The sequence below is a fragment of the Gallus gallus genome, chromosome W (assembly GCF_016699485.2).
Source record: "Gallus gallus isolate bGalGal1 chromosome W, bGalGal1.mat.broiler.GRCg7b, whole genome shotgun sequence".
NCBI lineage: Eukaryota > Metazoa > Chordata > Aves > Galliformes > Phasianidae > Gallus > Gallus gallus.
In genome coordinates, this window is record NC_052571.1 from 5,464,624 (window position 1) to 5,482,747 (window position 18,124).

General features: G+C 36.3%; 1 protein-coding gene across 6 annotated transcripts in view; it reads left to right on the plus strand.

Annotated features, from left to right (window-relative positions):
- Positions 1 to 17,715, plus strand: part of LOC427025 (Nipped-B homolog-like) — a 159,034-nt gene extending 141,319 nt beyond the window's left edge. For 4 of the 6 annotated variants that reach the window (XM_046905108.1, XM_040655189.2, XM_025144548.3 and 1 more), the window contains 15 exons: positions 45 to 153; positions 1,291 to 1,427; positions 5,776 to 5,916; positions 6,237 to 6,330; positions 6,436 to 6,590; positions 6,851 to 6,941; positions 10,016 to 10,189; positions 10,741 to 10,931; positions 11,737 to 11,844; positions 12,615 to 12,815; positions 13,179 to 13,325; positions 14,676 to 14,965; positions 15,258 to 15,432; positions 15,973 to 16,158; positions 16,713 to 17,715. In XM_046905108.1, the coding sequence (XP_046761064.1) occupies positions 45 to 153; positions 1,291 to 1,427; positions 5,776 to 5,916; positions 6,237 to 6,330; positions 6,436 to 6,590; positions 6,851 to 6,941; positions 10,016 to 10,189; positions 10,741 to 10,931; positions 11,737 to 11,844; positions 12,615 to 12,815; positions 13,179 to 13,325; positions 14,676 to 14,965; positions 15,258 to 15,432; positions 15,973 to 16,158; positions 16,713 to 17,078 (2,565 nt within the window). In that variant the 3' untranslated portion in view covers positions 17,079 to 17,715. Of the gene's footprint in view, positions 1 to 44; positions 154 to 1,290; positions 1,428 to 5,775; positions 5,917 to 6,236; positions 6,331 to 6,435; positions 6,591 to 6,850; positions 6,942 to 10,015; positions 10,190 to 10,740; positions 10,932 to 11,736; positions 11,845 to 12,614; positions 12,816 to 13,178; positions 13,326 to 14,675; positions 14,966 to 15,257; positions 15,433 to 15,972; positions 16,200 to 16,712 lie in introns of all 6 variants that reach the window. The other 2 variants (XM_025144549.3, NM_001257348.1) reach the window with 2 other exon arrangements.
- The last annotated feature ends 409 nt before the right edge of the window (positions 17,716 to 18,124 follow it).

An 18,124-nucleotide genomic window follows, 5' to 3' on the forward strand; every position in this document is an offset into this window, starting at 1 on the left:
TGCACACTTACTACTATATCATTTTTTTGTTTCATCTGCTGTAGCTGTTGAAGTCAGAAGAGGATGCTTCATATAAACCTGTGAAGAAAGCCTGTACTCAACTTGTTGACAACTTGGTTGAGCATATCCTTAAATATGAAGAATCTTTATCAGGTAATATTCCTTAGAATCCAGTAGCTAAACTGCTTTGATTTTGTAAGTAGGTCTCTCCGAAAGTACTGCCTCCTATTTATTTCCATGGAAACTACAACAGATACAAAGAGCACAATAACACTACTTGATAGAGCAAATTCTCAGCTACAAAACACCAATTTTCAACATAGTTACTCACATTAGCCAATTCGTGCAGATGAGCTAATTGAGACACTCTTCATTTCATGGTGTGCCAGCTGTGCATGTCACATCATTGTCACCACTGCTTAAACACACCACCCACCCCTCACTGTGCTCACATTCACTGTATGCTCTCCATAATCATTCAGCATGTGTTGATGATATCAGTGGGTGACCTTTTTTCCACATGGAGGAATTCAGTGACACACCTTTGCTGCGTACATACTTCCATGTCAAATGTCATTTTGTCAGACTGCCCCTCTGCTGCCATGTGTCGTACAGCAACTAAATGTAACAGGATATTGGTGGGAAGGTTCAACCTCTACTGCCATCCCCATCAACATCCACCTCTGATGTCGTGGACCAACAGAATACCATTTGAGTTGTTACTTTCGGAGCAGCCCTCATATAATACTGTAATTGTGGTTAAAATTACTATCAAAAAATGTTATTGTTACAGAACTCATATTTCAAAACTAGAGGTAGTGAATTATTTCATTTAAGTTTATAATAAACTTTTGAGCACTGAATAATAATAAAGCTTCCCTAACTTTTCTCTAGCTAACCTCAATAACAGAACTACTTTTGGAATAATTTGTTAAAACTTTTAGATAACTAAAAGAAAACAAATATGGAAAGCTTTCTGTTATAATAGTTATAATAGGAAATATTGGCTGAGCCTAGTGTTCGGTATAGAGTAAATATTTTTTAAAAATAGTAATGTCTTTGAAGTAGCTCTGCTTCTTATTTCACATATTTTCTGATCCTATGCAAATGTTAACACATGTTCTCATCTCTAATGCTCTTACCTAATTAAGAATGCATAAGAATATTCTGTATTGGTCTTGAAAGGTATGTCATGGAAGAGATAGTCATATGATGTTTAGGCCATATGTTTTTAATTGAACAAACAATACTTGAATCTAATATATTTTGTATATTTTCTAATTTTTGCAGATTCTGACAACAAAGACATGAATTCTGGTCGCTTGGTTGCTTGCATAACTACTTTATTCTTATTCAGCAAAATCAGGCCCCAGCTAATGGTCAAACATGCTATGACCATGCAGCCATACTTGACTACTAAATGTAGCGTAAGTAGAGAAAATCAGAATAACAGCCTTGTTTTCCCCCAGGTAATTAAGCACAGGAATGAATGGCTGTCTTGCATGCTTGAAATTGAAAGTAGGAAAAGAGAAATAAAGGTCATAGAGTCATAGAATGGCTTGGGTTGGAAGTGACCTCAAAGATCATCTAGCTCCAACCCCCTGCTATGGGGAGAGTTGCCCCACCCACTAGATCAGGTTGCCGCACCTGGCCTTGAACACCTCCAGGGATGTGGCATCCACAGCTTTTCCAGGCAGCCTGTTCCAGTGCTTTACCACCCTCAGAGTAAAGAATTTCGTCCTAAGGTCTAATCTAAATCTCCCCTCTTTTAGTTTAAAACCATTCCCCCTTGTCCTTATCACTGTCTACTCGTGTAAAAAGTTGATTTCTCTCCTGTTTATAAGTTCCCCTTAACTACTGGAAGGCTGCAATGAGGTCCCCCTGAAGCCTTCTCTTCTCCAAGCTAAACACCCCCAGCTCCATCAGTGTTTGTAGGAGAGGTGCTCCAGCCCTCTGAGCATCTTCAGTGCCTTCTCTGGTCCCGCTCCAACAGCTCTGCGTCCTTCTTGTATGGGGGGCCCTAGGCCTGGATGTGGTTCTTCAATTGGGGCCTTAAAAAGGCAGAGCAGAGGGGGAAAATTCCCTCCCTCTCCTTGCTGCCCCCCCAATTGATGCAGCCTAGGATACCATTGGCCTTTCGGGCTGCAAGCACACAATACTGCCTCATGTCCAGCTTTTTGTCCACCAGAACCCCCAAATCCTTTTCCTTAGAGCTGTTCTCAAGGAGTTCTTCCCCCAGTCTGTACACATATCTGGGATTGCCCCCAACCCAAGTGCAGCACCATGCACTTTTGGCCTTGTTCAACTTAAGAGGTTCTCGTGGGCCCACTTTTTGAGCCTGTCCAAGTTCATCTGGATGGCTTCCCTTCCTTCTATTGCATCAACTTCACCATTCAGCTTGGTGTCATCAGCAAACTTGCAGAGGGTGCGCACACAGTTTTCCTATTTTATGAACATCATATATTCTAATGATACTAGGTCTTTTAATGATCTCTGTAGTTTCTAAAATTCTGTTCCTCACATTTTACAGGTAAATGAAACCAAAACCACTGTTTTCTTTCTTGAGGACTGAAAGCTATTTTTTCACCTGTTACAATATTTTTGAAATTGTTGTATTTTACAGTTACAGTCTTAAAAGTAGTTCAGATTTGACATATGAATATTAAGATTAAAGGTATGGTTCTATGAGACAGGATGATTTAACATATAGCAAATATATCAGAAGCAAAATGTCTTGTTCTATCCTCTTCAGCACTTAACTTCTGTTGTCCCTAGCTTCCACTTATGCAAGTCTGTTTTATTGTGTGCCCCAAGATAGTTTAGCTCACAAAAATGATAGAGCTATAATGCTAAACCACACACTCCAGTAAAAAGGCTCCCCTCCTCTGAAATGCTGTGGAGCTTTCTGCCATTTTTGATTAGCACAGTTGGCTCAGTGAAGGTTGTGACAAATCCCTGATCTGGAAGAAGAAGCAGGGTAGATCATACAGCCACAGCTAAAGGAAGAGCATATCTGAGTGAGTAGCAGCACTATATTACATTAGGTCAGCTACCCATGGAAGGACAGGTTTGAGAGTAGGTATATCCTAGTATTTTCTGGGTTTGTCCCTGGAGCATTCTCTAGGCACATCTACAACAGCCTTTTTTAAGCTGTTTCTGATTAAACAGTATAGGAAAGAGGTATCTGATTATTTACTTGCTGCAACAACTCTTCAGTGGGGTTACATCAGTTTTGTGCTTACACAGGATGAGATGGATTGTAGAATAAATTCACTGCTGTCAGCTTGAATATGTTAATTAGTAGCATATGAGAATTATCATGATTAGTTGCAGCATCTGAGGCACAGACTCAGATGTGAATGATCCAAGTTGTTTATTACAGGTTCTAACATCCCTTATATACATTCCCAAGTTTTCTCTTTTAACTTTCCCACCCGCCTTTACATGTCAACAAAACATTCCACAAACACTCCTTAACTGTGCATGCAGGCGCTTATCCAATCAGTCATGAGTCATTCCAAGCCACGCGCCCTTCCAATCAGGGTCATCATCATGCAGCCATCACGCAGCTTACTTGACTTTGTTTGTCTCTTCTGGAGATGTCATTGGTTCTCAGCCTTGCTTTCTCATGTCATTTATCTTGCTCCACAGCTTCAGCTGTGAATAGTCTGTCTTGTATTCCCACAGTTAGTGAGCCTGATTTGTCAAAAAAGTCAATTTCTATCAGGATGTACTTTTAATATATTAAATGTCTTCCAGAGATTCCTCACTTACAATACATAGAATCATAGAATGGCTTGGGTTGGAAGGGACCTCAAGGATCATCAAGCTCCAACCTCCCTGCCACAGGCAGGGTCACCAACGTCTGTATCTAATACTAGACCAGGCTGCCCAGGGCCCCATCCAACCTGGCCTTGAACACCTCCAGGGACAGGGCATCCACAACCTCTCTGGGCAGCTGTTCCAGCACCTCACTACTCATAGTAAAGAACTTCCCCCTGATATCCAACCTAAATCTTCCCTCCCTCAACTTAAAACCATTTCCCCTTGTCCTGCCATGATCTACCCTTGTAAAGAGTTGAATCCCCTCCTGTTTGTAGGCTCCCTTTATATATACATACACCGTAATGATTATGCAGATCAGTAATCACTTTAATTTTAATTTCTATATTAGTGTACATTATCTATTTTGTTTAAGCCACATTGAGGCATAGCACAACTTCTTTTGTTGCTGATACCTGTTGCCATGTGTTGTGCATTCTCTACTGTGCATCAGGAAGCGTTCTGTAGATTTGTTATAGGACGCTAAAAAAATAAAATTATCAGGTTCAGAAGTTTTCAGGTGTGCACATAGCCTTAATGAAAGGTAAAACTATGCTTCTACAGAGGTTCCATTTAAAAAAAATATAGCTTTCATAATAAGGAATTTAATATCAGATGTAAACTGTATAAAAAGCCTTCTAAATCATTACTACTTTAGTCACAGCTAATGCAAGAACTGGGGTTTTTGACTCTCAGTTTATATTGTTATACGTAGGTTGCTCCAAAATTAATGCCTCCTATTTTTTTCCATGGAAACTACAACAGATGCAAAGAGCACAATAACATCATTTGATAGAGCAAATTCTCAGATACAAAATGTACTCACCACTATTAGCTATGCATTTTCATAGAATCATAGAATCGCCAAGGTTGGAAAAGACCCACAGGATCATCCAGTCCAACCATTCACCCATCACCAATGGCCCCCATCAAACCATGTCCCTCAACACAACATCCAAACGTTCCTTGAACACCTCCAGGGTCGGTGACTCCACCACCTCTCTGGGCAGCCCATTCCAGTGCCTGACCACTCTTTCAGAGAAGTATTTCCTAACATCCAGCCTGAACCTTCCCCGGCGCAGCTTGAAGCCATTCCCTCTCGTCCTATCACTAGTCACACGAGAGAAGAGGCCGACCCCCAGCTCACTACAACCTCCCTTCGGGTAGTTATAGAGAGCAATAAGGTCTCCCCTAAGCCTCCTCTTCTCTAGACTGAACAATCCCAGCTCCTTCAGCTGCTCCTCATAAGGCCTGTGCTCCAACCCCTCACTGGCTTTGTTGCCCTTCTCTGAACACACTCCTGGGCCTCGATGTCTTTCTTACAGTGAGGGGCCCAAAACTGGACACAGTACTCGTGGTGCAGCCTCACCAGTGCTGAGTACAGGGGTACAATTATTTCCCTGTTCCTGCTGGCCACACTATTTCTGATACAAGCCAGGATGCCATTGGCCTTCTTGGCCACCTGGGCACACTGCTGGCTCGTGTTCAGTCTAGCATCAATCAATACCCCCAGGTCCATTTCCTCTACACATTTTCACCAGCATGCCATGATTGTAAAAACCTGCACCAACAGAGGTGACCCACTCTCACCACTGCTGAAATGCACCACCCACCCCACACTATGCTCACATCCACTGTTTGGTCTCCATAAATGTTCAGCAAGCATCACTGAATATCAGTGGTGCCCTTTTTTCCACATGGAGGAATTCAGTGACACACCTTTGCTTCATATGCACTTCCATGTCAGACACCATTTTGTCAGACTGCCCCTCTGCTGCCATCTGTCACACTGCAACAACACAGAATGGGATAATGGTGGGAAAGTTCAACTTCTGCTTCGCTAACATCAACGTGCACCTGTGATGTCTTGGGCTGCCATAATAAAATAGGAGGCATTACTTTCGGAGCAGTTCTCATAGTTACAGTTAAATGTTGTAAATACTGTTGTTTCAGACTCAGAATGATTTCATGGTGATCTGCAATGTTGCAAAAATCTTAGAGCTTGTAGTGCCACTAATGGAGCACCCAAGTGAGACTTTCCTTGCCACTATTGAGGAAGACCTCATGAAACTCATCATCAAATACGGCATGGCGGTAAGCTTTTAATTGCTAATTTTCAAATGTTGATTCAATTTCATGTTGTGAAATACATTAATTTGATTTAATGAAAGTCTTTCTTCATTATGAAATTGCTTATGCTGGTCATAGGACTGATGAGCCATGGAACAAAAAAAAACAGCATTTTCGGTTCACTGGAGTTTCTATGTGTTGCTGCTATATTTTAATGGTTATGAGTTTAGGCAGGTTTTCAGAGCAGTCTATGAGATAAACTGTTAGTTTGTTTTAGTTCTACATGGAATTTGAAGTTTTTGTGGAGCAAAGTATGTAATTTATTTGTTGTTTCTTGCTCCTAGGTTGTTCAGCATTGTGTGAGCTGTCTTGGGGCTGTTGTGAACAAGGTCACTCAGAACTATAAATTTGTGTGGGCCTGTTTTAATAGATACTATGGTAAGTAAAGTCACAATACGTAAGTTTCACATCTCAGTTTGGGCTACAAGTCTTAGGGATGCACCATGTTTAAATACTGTGATTAAAACTTTTATCTTACTGTAGGTGCACTTTCAAAATTAAAAAGTCAACACCAAGAAGACCCCAACAGTACAGTACTTACTGCCAATAAACCAGCACTGCTTAGATCACTTTTCACTGTTGGAGCACTATGTCGGCATTTTGATTTTGATCAGGAAGATTTTAAAGGCAACAGTAAGGTAAAATAACTTGTATTTGCTCTCCAAGTCTTATGCATATTGAACGTTTCACTTTTATTTGAAAGCACAGTATTCCTAGTCTCTTAATGCTGTATTTTTTCATAATGCATACAGTAATATTTTTTTATTTGTAAATATGTGCAAAAACTGTGCAGTAAGATTGTTTCTCCTTTTCTTTTTGACATTTGTGGTTTTTGTAAGAGATTAAAACAAAAATAATAGCAATTTGAAGATGAAAAAGATCTTTTTAATTTACTCAGGTTAACATTAAGGATAAAGTGCTTGAACTGCTGATGTATTTTACAAAGCATTCAGATGAAGAAGTACAGACAAAAGCCATTATTGGACTGGGTAAGAAATATTAATAGTTTTTATTATTCTGCTATAGTAAATATCCATGCATTATAACAGGAATTCATGTATTTGTATAGTAACAGGGAAGTTCGTTTAAAATCAGCTTCACTACATGTTTTACTTGAGAAATTGCTAGATAAATGAAGTAAAAGGGATTCTAGTTGTATACTTCTGCAACAGAGTGGATGTTTTTAACAGTGAAAGCCTTTTTGATGTGTGTCCTAGTTTTAAAAAGTAGTAGATTTCCAAAGTAATTGAGACTTCTTATTAATATTATTCTTATTCTTATTAATATTATTTAATAATTCGTATTATTCTTATTCTTATTCTTATTAATATTAATATTATTATTAGTAATTTTTATCTCCAAATCTTGTTTTTCATTCCCCAATGCATAGTTAAAGAATAACTAGAAAAAATTCTGGAAAAATCTTGAGATTTAAAGTTTAGGGCCAGGTCTTCTACAGGAGAACTCCATGAGTTTATAACAAGCAGGGAGTTGTTCTTATGAAATTTCATAAGGCATTGAGATGATGTCATAGCCTAAATATCACTGTTTTAGCATTTTTGACTGTATTAAATAGATTCTTTATCTGAAGGCATCAGTATGGTATATCAGTCACTTGAAGTAGTGCATGAACTGCCATTGAGTGGTGCATATCACATTCCTCCTCTGCTCAAGGAAAGAAACTGTACTTGTGAGAAAACCTCATTTGGGCAGATAGGCCTTGGTTTCTGGAAGAGTTCAGTTCATGGTTATGGTTTGATCTAAGGAAAGTTCTCCCCCATGCATGTGAGCATGCTTTAATTTTAACTGTGAGATATAGTTTAACTACGGATAATAATTTGCCTTATTTTGCTGCTGTTTAGGTGGCTTTTTAGATGGCTAGTAAGGACTCTGAGGATAGGGAATGAGACTTAATCTTGATTTGATATTGTGAGAAACCATTTTAGATAGCTGAGCAGAACTAATCCCTTTGAAGTTGTTCCAGTTGCAGGAACAATGCTATGTTGTTCTGGAGTTTTTTTTGGCATTACATCAAGCTGTGCAATGCTTTTTGTCATTTATCCACATTAATTACCCTATATAGGATATAGGACATGGGCTGCCATGCTAACCATAGACATGATTGCTTTATTTATGGATGCTGACAATATTATATTGCCAAAAACAGTGCTAAATTACAGACTGAACTGTGACCAGTTTAGGGGAAGGGGAGGTGTAGGTAGCTATCAGTAAGTATTTTTCAGATTTTTTTTCTCTATAAGCACATCACTCTTTATTTTAATTAAACCTCAGACAAGTGTTTTGATTGATAGATTGATCTTTTCTACATACTGGTTCCATTTTGAGATTAGCTGTTGTACATGTAGATGCATGGTAGACAGGGCAAAGACCCATTTTACAGGCTGGTAATTGAGCTAAGTTGTTACATTTTTCAACATTTGTGTGCAGCAATAAGGTGAAAATAGCCAGCAAGCTATTTTAACTTTTATCGACAGTAAAAATGTCATATGAAGAATATATATTTTCCTATCAGTAATTTAGTGTGTCCTTTCAGTAAGGATGCTTAAGAGGTACAGCTTTTGCTTTGGGATGCCTCACTTCTGTTGAGGGATTAGTCTGCTCACAAAGAAGCAAAGCTGCTTCTGATGGGCTCTTAGCAATACCAGGCAAAATGTTTACAAATAAGCTAATAGTTTTATTTAAAAAAAAAAAAAAACAAAAAACCAACTTGAATTCACTTAACTGGTAAAGGGGATCTCTAGCTATACAGCATTCCTCCTTAAAAAGCATCCTAGATCTAAGAGATGCTCTCCTTTTTGTGGCTGGCCCTTATATTAGCCCAGGGTGACTCCACCCTGGGTTCCCCCCTTCTGGTCACCTGGGGAGCACAGCTGGAAATAATCTACCTGTTCTTCCTGGGCCAGCCACACACCTTCACCGAGTGCTCAATCACCAGTTCAAGCTATGACCTAACAGTTCTACAGGGATTATGTTTAACCATAAATCTTTTGAAGCCTGGTTATGGTTCTGTTCCCAATGCATATGTAAGTCAAGTCAAGAATATAACATTTTGTTAGTAATTTTAGCTAAGCCTGTAAGTATCTAACAGGCGGTGTCTTACTCAGCCAAGTTCAGTGCTTACTTTTAACAGACTTAAAATGAAAGTATGAAGAAAAATAGTGTGAGCGTAGCCCTAAGATGGGAAGTCGGTCTTTAAAAGAACACAGCAGATGTTGTTTTTCGTCATGAATATACAGTTAGCCTTTACCTGCACTGTCTTTTCTCAGTGCACAGAGCTGGTTTTAAAAAACTGACTTAGTCTTCACTTTGTAACAGCCTCTTTTATACATTGCATAATTTTTTTTGCTTTCACTTTTTTTTATTCCCCATTCTTCTTTTAGATGTATGTTTTCTGTTTGCTCGTTCAGAATATTAGTTTCCTGCAGTCATGAAAAAGACACTTAATGTTTGCTTTCCTTGAGCAGTCTAGAAAATAAGCTAAGTAGTTAAACTTAAAGTTGTAGTGTTCCCATTACTATTTTTATGATACACTGTGAAAGTTTGTTAGCAGCAATCTAAAACTGTATATACAGTCACTAATTTAGATCAGAGTTTTTATGAAATAAAGACTTCTCTGACTGAGAATAGCCAATTCTTTGCAAAGGCTAAGGCTGCAGAATGTTTTTCTCCAAATGTATTGGAAAAATAACAGAATGTTTTTAGTAATGTTCTTCACTGGTTCTTTTGAGAGCTCTCAACCATTCAGATTCAGGCCACTACACTGGTTGTTCCAGACCTGTATAGCTCCTTACTGCAGCTGCCCCAAATTGGCACCCTGTCTTTATCAAGAGTATTGCTGTTGTGGCTGATAGAACTCCTTATAAGTTTTGGATGGTGTCCATAGGAAACAAACAATACTGTTTGGACTAGAAAAGCTATGCTGTTCTAGGAATTGGAAGGGAATATGTTTCATACCTGTATTTTGAAGCAAGATTTAAAAAATAGAAATGCAATTTCTAGATGATGATAATGTAGAATATTTCTTCTTTTTTCCCCCCCTTAGGATTTGCATTTATACAACACCCAAGCTTAATGTTCGAACAGGAAGTAAAGTCTCTGTACAACAGTATTCTTTCAGATAAGAACTGTTCAGTAAACTTAAAAATCCAGGTATTAAAAAATCTTCAGACCTACTTGCAAGAGGAGGATACACGTATGCAGCAGGCAGACAGAGACTGTAAGTATTAAGGTCTGTGCTAATGAGGCATACAAAATACAACTTTATTGCTTACAATTAGTATATATTTGAACTGAGTCACTTAAGATTGTTATCTGTCAATAATTTTGTATGAAAAGTGTCCTAGAAAAATCTTCAAAATCCATTATGTGCATAGGTATATTGAGAAGTGCAGCTTATTATTAACTTTCAAGTTGTATAAATCGTGGAAGCAATCTGGAATACATAATCGCTGTAATGATGGTAGTAATACTTTTTATCAAAATCTTCTCTAAGGTTAATTTGCAGATACTAAATAATAAATAATAAGGAATTTTTAAATTGAACCCCCCCTGTTTTTTTAAGAACAAGAGTTTAATTAAGGTTGTGTCTCTAGCTTTCTTGAAAAATATTTACTAACAGGATTGTTCTACGTTTCATAAGATCATAAACCCATTCTAAGACAGCTGAAAATTGTATATATTGTAAAGCTTAAAGATCAGTAAGCATCGATTAATGGCAAAGTAGATTATACTGTAGTGAGTGTGCTATTGCTTTTGTCTTTTTTACAGGGAAAAAAGTAGCAAAACAAGAAGACCTGAAAGAAATGGGTGATATTTCCTCAGGGATGAGTAGTTCCATCATGCAGCTATATCTCAAGCAGGTCCTTGAGGCTTTCTTTCATACCCAGTCCAGTGTACGCCACTTTGCTCTAAATGTCATTGCATTGACGTTAAACCAGGGTCTCATCCATCCTGTTCAGGTATGGTAGGATTTTATGATGGTGTGTGTTGGTGTTCAGGTTTTCAGAGGTTTTTACGCTTTCTAGAAAAAATTTCAGTTTTTCTCTTCCCAACTGTGTTAAAATAATTTCTTATTGTAGCAAGGGGCCTTTACAGTAAGCATATTTCAAAACATGTTTTATGTTGATTAGCAATTAAGATTCCAAACATCATATTTTCTTGTCTTGAGTCAAGACATAAAAGTCCAGCCAGTGCCTAAAGAGCACTTAAAAATGGATATTGGATAGTACTACTTTTCTGTTATAAGTATAAATTTTAGGTGTATGCCAGGCCTTTTTCTTCTTTTGATTCTCTATACTGAAAACTGTGTCATCTTGCCTCTGCCCCAATCCCTATATCCTCTAAACACTATGAAATTCCAGACCTAATGTCAGAACTGTCTTCAGTCATCATCTCCATTATTATTTGCTTACATAATATTTTTATAATTATTTTTAATGCTGCAGCCATCATGCATGTTGAGTCATAAGTGGTGTGGTTTTGTGGTTTTTTTTAAATGGCATTTTTTGTAGTGTAAAATGACTTTAGAGTTTGAGAGAAATATGAATACTACTGAAACCCTGCACAACTTCTATCATAATGCTGTTCTCTCTTGTATATTGTACTATTTGCTTGCAAAAAGTAGTCAGGTGGTTAAGTTGCATAGTTTCCTATTCTAGTTTCTACAATAGTCAGAATACATGATCAACAGCGTAATAGAAGAACAAAGAGTGATAAAGAGGTGATACAATAACACTGAACAATCATTTCATTTTTTTTTTCAAGTGTGTGCCGTACTTAATTGCTATGGGCACTGATCCAGAGCCTTCTATGAGAAACAAAGCTGACCAGCAGTTGGTGGAAATTGACAAAAAGTATGCTGGATTCATTCATGTAAGTAATTCTACTTGAAAATTGTAAAGAATACTGTTTGCTGGTGATTTAACACTTAAATATGCATCAGCTGCAGAAAATAAAATATAAAGTAACAAATAAACAATAACTTATAAAGCAGTTGTAAAGAAGATCCTGACTTTTCTCTGCTCAGAGATCTGTTGTTAGGAATAGAAAGGATGTAATAGGATATAATAAATTGAAGCAATCTCTTCCAGGCTAAAATTGCCTTTAATTTATAATTCAGTTTTTACCACACTGAATAGTACATAAGAGCATTTATTTCAGCTGGAAATTCTAGGATATGTGCAAAAAAAAAAAAAAAAAAAAAACTGTTCTTTTGCACTAATATGGACTAAGTATTGGTTTCACTATAGCTGACATAAGCATACATATTTGGTAAAATATTCTGTTCCTGTATGAACATTTCAGTATTCTTGAAAGTGGTTTAAATTAGCATACCTGGCTATAGTTATTAAACAGATTAGTGGGTATGTTTCTAACATAGAATGAATGGTGAAAGCAGTTCACAAGACATATTGATCTCTGCCATAAATTCTGATTTAATCTGTTTGCCAACTCAAGAGGTAGTATATGCTGCAGTGCATGTTTAAAAGTTAAACTTCAGATGAACAATCACTTAAAAGGAAATAAGCTAAAAATGTGTAAGCGGGCATTTGTTTAATCTTTCACTGCAAAAAATATATTATTTTGTGTTTTAGTTTTACTGCTTTAAAGCAATAGTTTGAATAAATACTTTTCCATTTCAGATGAAAGCAGTGGCTGGTATGAAAATGTCTTACCAGGTACAACAAGCAATTAATACCTGCACAAAGGATCCTGTAAGAGGTTTTAGACATGATGAATCATCCAGTGCGTTGTGTTCTCACCTATACTCTATGATCCGAGGAAACCGTCAACACAGACGAGCATTTCTAATTTCTTTACTCAACCTCTTTGATGATACTGCAGTAAGCATCACATTTCCTTCACTTAAAAAAAAAAATTCAAATATAGCATTACAAGTATTTTTATGACATAATTAGTTTTATTTCCCTAATGTGTTTTATTTTGCTTTGTAATATGAGGTTTTTACCTATGTGATGTTTGTTACTTTCACATAATTCTATATCTTCCTATACCCAGATTGGATTGATCAGAAATAAGGTATGGCTTATGTTCTTTAGAGTCGGGTGGGAGGTTTCTAAAATAAAATTTGTGATAATGTTTTTTGCTCTACACTGTTAGGAGGAACATGGGATAAGTTTATAAATCTAATTTATTTGTATGTATATTTATATGTACACTTATAAATGTTTTCTTTTAACTTTCAGAAAACAGAGGTGAATATGCTCTTGTACATAGCAGACAATCTAGCCTGTTTTCCTTATCAAACACAGGAAGAGCCACTGTTTATAATGCATCATATAGACATTACACTGTCAGTTTCTGGAAGCAACCTACTACAGTCATTTAAAGAGGTATGTGCCTTCACAATTTAATAAGCTTCTCTATAATTTGGTAATTTTTTCAGTGAGTACAAGAAACATTACTTCGTAACCAGTAGTTAAAAACCAAACAACCCTTTCTGTTCTGGCCTGGATCTGGAAGATATGACTTTAAAACTTCCTGTACATTGCTGCTTACATTATTAAAGAAGAATTTAAAAAAAAATTGAGATCTTAATATTAAATACCTATAATTCCCTAATATTTATTCATAATAATAAATTGCTTGCATCTGGAAGTATGTGAACCTGGAATCATCATGAAATATTGGTTTATTATGGTTGTTTTAATAATAAAATTTAGTTTGCTATTTAATTCTTTTTGTTGTCAAGTACTTGCATGTGTGTTATCTGAGAGACTTTAAATACATTGTTTACTGCAGGAAAAGTGTGCAGTATTTCATTTCATAAGGTGGCATATAAAAACTCCAGTCATAGTATAATATCTGTTGTTATAGTAATACACAACCCTGTACGAAAAAGGCCTCTTTTCAGGCTGGACAACTTTAACTGTAAAAGGTCCAAGCTGTTAAGAAACAAATCCATTTCAAAAATTTCCAATCTGATACTAACTGCAACTCAGAGTTGATGCCTGGAAAGTAACCTGCTTTGAGTTCTCACCCCACCAAGGTTGAATTTTAATCTGCTAGAAAAAGATATTACATTCTGCAGATTGGGCACCAGTGTGTAGCACCCAGCACAGTAAGGATGAGATACTGACTGGGACATCTCAAGTTCTGTGTTACAAAGTATGTGCAGTAATAATGCAAGAGTGAAATTCTGTAGCGCTACAAGTAATAGAACTGATTTTTAGTAGCACTGTTTATGATCACTTTGGGATTCTCTGGTCAGCAGTGTAATTAATATCATAGAATTTTAACAGAGACAAAGATTAAAAACAGCTTGGACTGGTCTTTACCAAAGTATTTATGGAAATATATGTAGTGCACAAAAATTATATGTGACACATAAAGGGAATTTTCTTCCTGATTTGTTGTATTCTGCCTTTTAATGTATTTTTCTGGCACTGCAAAAAACTTGCAAGCAGTCTTTAAGAAAAACGTGCCAATTGCTTCACTCACTTCTGTTCTATCCAACCTGCAAAAAAATGTGATCTTTTGATCAGGTTTTTTGGGGATTGGGAGGAGGGACAGGCAATTTGAACATCTTTTTGCCATAAATAATTTTTATCTTTTAATATTGAGTTTGATCAGGGAATTCTTGCTGATTTCAGCAAATGATGATTTTGAAAAGTTTTTTAGAAACATACATGATGCTACTTTACCTTAATTTTAGAATGTGTATTAATTTCCCTGTCTCACAGTCTATGGTGAAAGACAAAAAGAAGGAAAGCAAGCCTTCATCAGACGAAGAGGCTGAGAGTGACAGTGGTAGTGAGAGTGAAAGTGAAGAGGAAGCTTGTAAACCTCGGAGGTTACGGAAACGAGTAGACTCTGATTCAGATTCTGATGAAGAAAATGATATAAATGCTGTGATGAAATGTTTACCAGAAAATTCAGCTCCTTTAATTGAATTTGCAAATGTCTCCCAAGGCATATTATTACTTTTGATGCTGAAACAGCACTTAAAGAACCTCTGTGGATTCTCTGATAGGTAAGGATACTTAGATAATAGTACGATCTTGTCATCTAGTGAGTTTTTTTGTAAGGATTAAGTTGGAAGTTTATTAAAAAGTTGATTGTAACTAATTGTTTTAGCAGTAGATTTTTATAAGGGAAAAATCCAAAACTTTATCTTAGAAAAGGCAATGATTTAATTTCTTATCATGGTGTCTATTATATACAAAATGATGAAAGTATGAGTGCTTATATTGAAGATTTTAAAAGCTTTTCATTGAAATTGTTTTGGAATTTCCTTAAAAACTCTTCTCCTTTTCTTTAAACAGTAAAATTCAGAAATATTCTCCATCTGAATCTGCAAAAGTTTATGATAAAGCGATAAACAGGAAAGCAGGAGTGCACTTCCATCCAAAACAAACACTGGATTTTCTGCGGAGTGATATGGCTAATTCTAAGATCACTGAAGAAGTGAAGAGGAGCATAGTAAAACAGTACTTAGATGTAAGTAAAGTTGCATGGAACAAAATCTAAAGCTCTTTTAAACTAAATAACACAATAAAAATTTGAAAGTAGATGCTGATGAATTGGACAGACATTTCAAAATGTTACATTCCTGATGGGTAATCTTATGCAGTATTCCGATAGCTCACAACTTCCTTTCAGGATGTTTAGTGGGATTGTCTTTCAAAGTCTTCTAATAAATTAAAACACAACAGAACTTAATTTCAACTAAGGAATATTCATCTTTACAGATTTTTTACTACTTTTTGCAAACTGTAGAAACACAGGAAGAAAGTTTTAGATATCTAGTAGAAAATGAAAGTAAAAAGTGTGTAGAACAAAACACATGAGCTGTTCAAGATTGAAGTTGACTACCATTTGTTTTATCCTGTTTCCTTATCTTTAGTTTTGTTTAATGTATTGTCATATAAATGTTTATTTTTTAATGGTACAATGTAGACTAATCTCGTTGATTGTTTTTTTTGTTGTTGTTGTTATTGTTTTGGTTTTGGTTTTTTTTTTTTTCGTTTGTTTTAATAGTTCAAGCTCCTTATGGAACATTTGGATCCTGATGAAGAGGAAGAAGATGGAGAGGTGTCAGCTAGCACAAATGCTCGGAACAAAGCAATTACCTCGCTACTTGGAGGAGGCAGCCCTAAAAACAGTGCAGCTGAGACAGAGGATGATGAAAGTGATGGGGAGGATAGAGGAGGAGGCACTTCAGGGGTGAGGCGGAGGAGGAGTCAACGTATTTCGCAGCGTATTACGTAAAATGATTTTTATGTGCTTATAAATGTCAGTCTACTATATTAAAATGTACACCAAGTAATGTAATCCACATGAAAGCATTTTGTAGATAGAGATTCTCTACTTAACCATTTATACAACTTTTTGTAGAAAGTTTAACAGAAAAGACAATAAAAAAAATCCTAGAAAATGAGATTTATCCAGTATAAAAAGTTATTAATTTTCCTTTGAAGTGTAATGTGTGCTATCCTTTTTATTGTTGCCAAGTTTTTATGTAGCTTTTTGATTCAAGTGTATATATAATTTTATATCAATAAGAGATAAAGACACGGGTACAAATTAAGAGTATGTGGTTTTACAAGGATATGTTAACCCCTTGGCGCTGGCGGTCGCAGTGCGTCTCATTGCCGGCAATGGAATGTGTGCCGGGAAATCCCAACTCCCGGCGTCAAGGGATTAAAAGCAATAAAAGCAATAATTTCACTAAAATTCTTTTGTGTAACACTTGGTCTTTTTTTCCTCCAATGTTTTAGTCATTGAGAAGGTCAAAACGAAATTCAGACTCTACGGAGTTGGCTTCACAGATGAATGAAAGTGTTGATGTCATGGATGTCATCGCTATTTGCTGTCCAAAGTACAAAGATCGACCACAAATTGCACGAGTAGTACAGAAAACCAGCAATGGCTTCAGTGTTCAGTGGATGGCAGGCTCCTACAGTGGCTCCTGGACTGAGGCTAAGCGCCGTGATGGCCGCAAACTGGTGCCTTGGGTAGACACTATTAAAGAGTCAGACATTATTTACAAAAAAATTGCTCTAACTAGTGCTAATAAGCTGACTAATAAAGTTGTTCAGACTTTACGATCACTGTATGCTGCCAAGGATGGAACTTCCAGCTAATGAATTTGTACATGCAGCCAAATTTACAGGAATTGAAATAACACAAAAACATGAAATATCAACTTTCTGGCAAAAAATAAAAATAATGATGATTAAAAAAATTAATTAAATGAGGAGTAAGAACGGAACCTGGGACACAGGGAAAAAAACAAGGAAATGTTTGGTAAATGTTTTTGTGGGAGCTTCCTTCGCTGTTGTGCAGCAGAAACTTCTCAATTCATTTTTACTCCCACTGTATTATAGTTTAAAACATTTGTTTATATCTTGGAAAAAAAACACCTTTCTGTTAAAAAAAAAAATAAACAAGTGAATGTTGGAAATTAGTCTGTTAATGTTCTTAATAAAGTGTTCTTGGAGTTTAACCTAGCAGCGGATGGCTTTCTTTAGATTAGCCCAGTTTCTGTAAAATGGCAGAATCTCCTGGATATATAATTTATTCTGTTGAAGAAAAAAAAAAAAAGGGGGGGGGGGGGAAAGCATGCAGTATCTATGACCTACCTGCAGGAGTGCAGAAGGAGTTTTTGTAAATGTAGATTTTGATGTTATTAGGTCACACTGAAAATAATACAGGAAAACGAATCCCCAGGAAATCTGGTGGAGCAAATACTGCAATAAATTTTTTTACTTCTCTTTGTTACTTGTCTGTTTCCATTTGAATTTCTTATTGTAAAGATCTGCAAGATATATTATACATGGATTTAAACAATCTTTTATGTAAAATTTACTATATCAGTGGTTTTTAAAACAAGGCATAATATATTGTTTATACAGTTTGTATAGGCTGGCTTCTGAATAATTGGCAGATTTTAGTTTTTATCCCTTAAAGGGTATAAACACAACTCCAGGATTTTATTGTATCCTTCAGTATTTAGTATTAAGTAAAACATTTAACACTGTGCCAAACACATTTTCAAGAGTACATTTTAATATAAAAAGAAACTGTAGTTTATCCCTTGTAAGCTTCAATTTCTTTCTAATGGTATCTAAATGGTAATTTAAGATAGTTTATATTTTGGGATTCTACTTGGGCTAACTGCCTATGTATG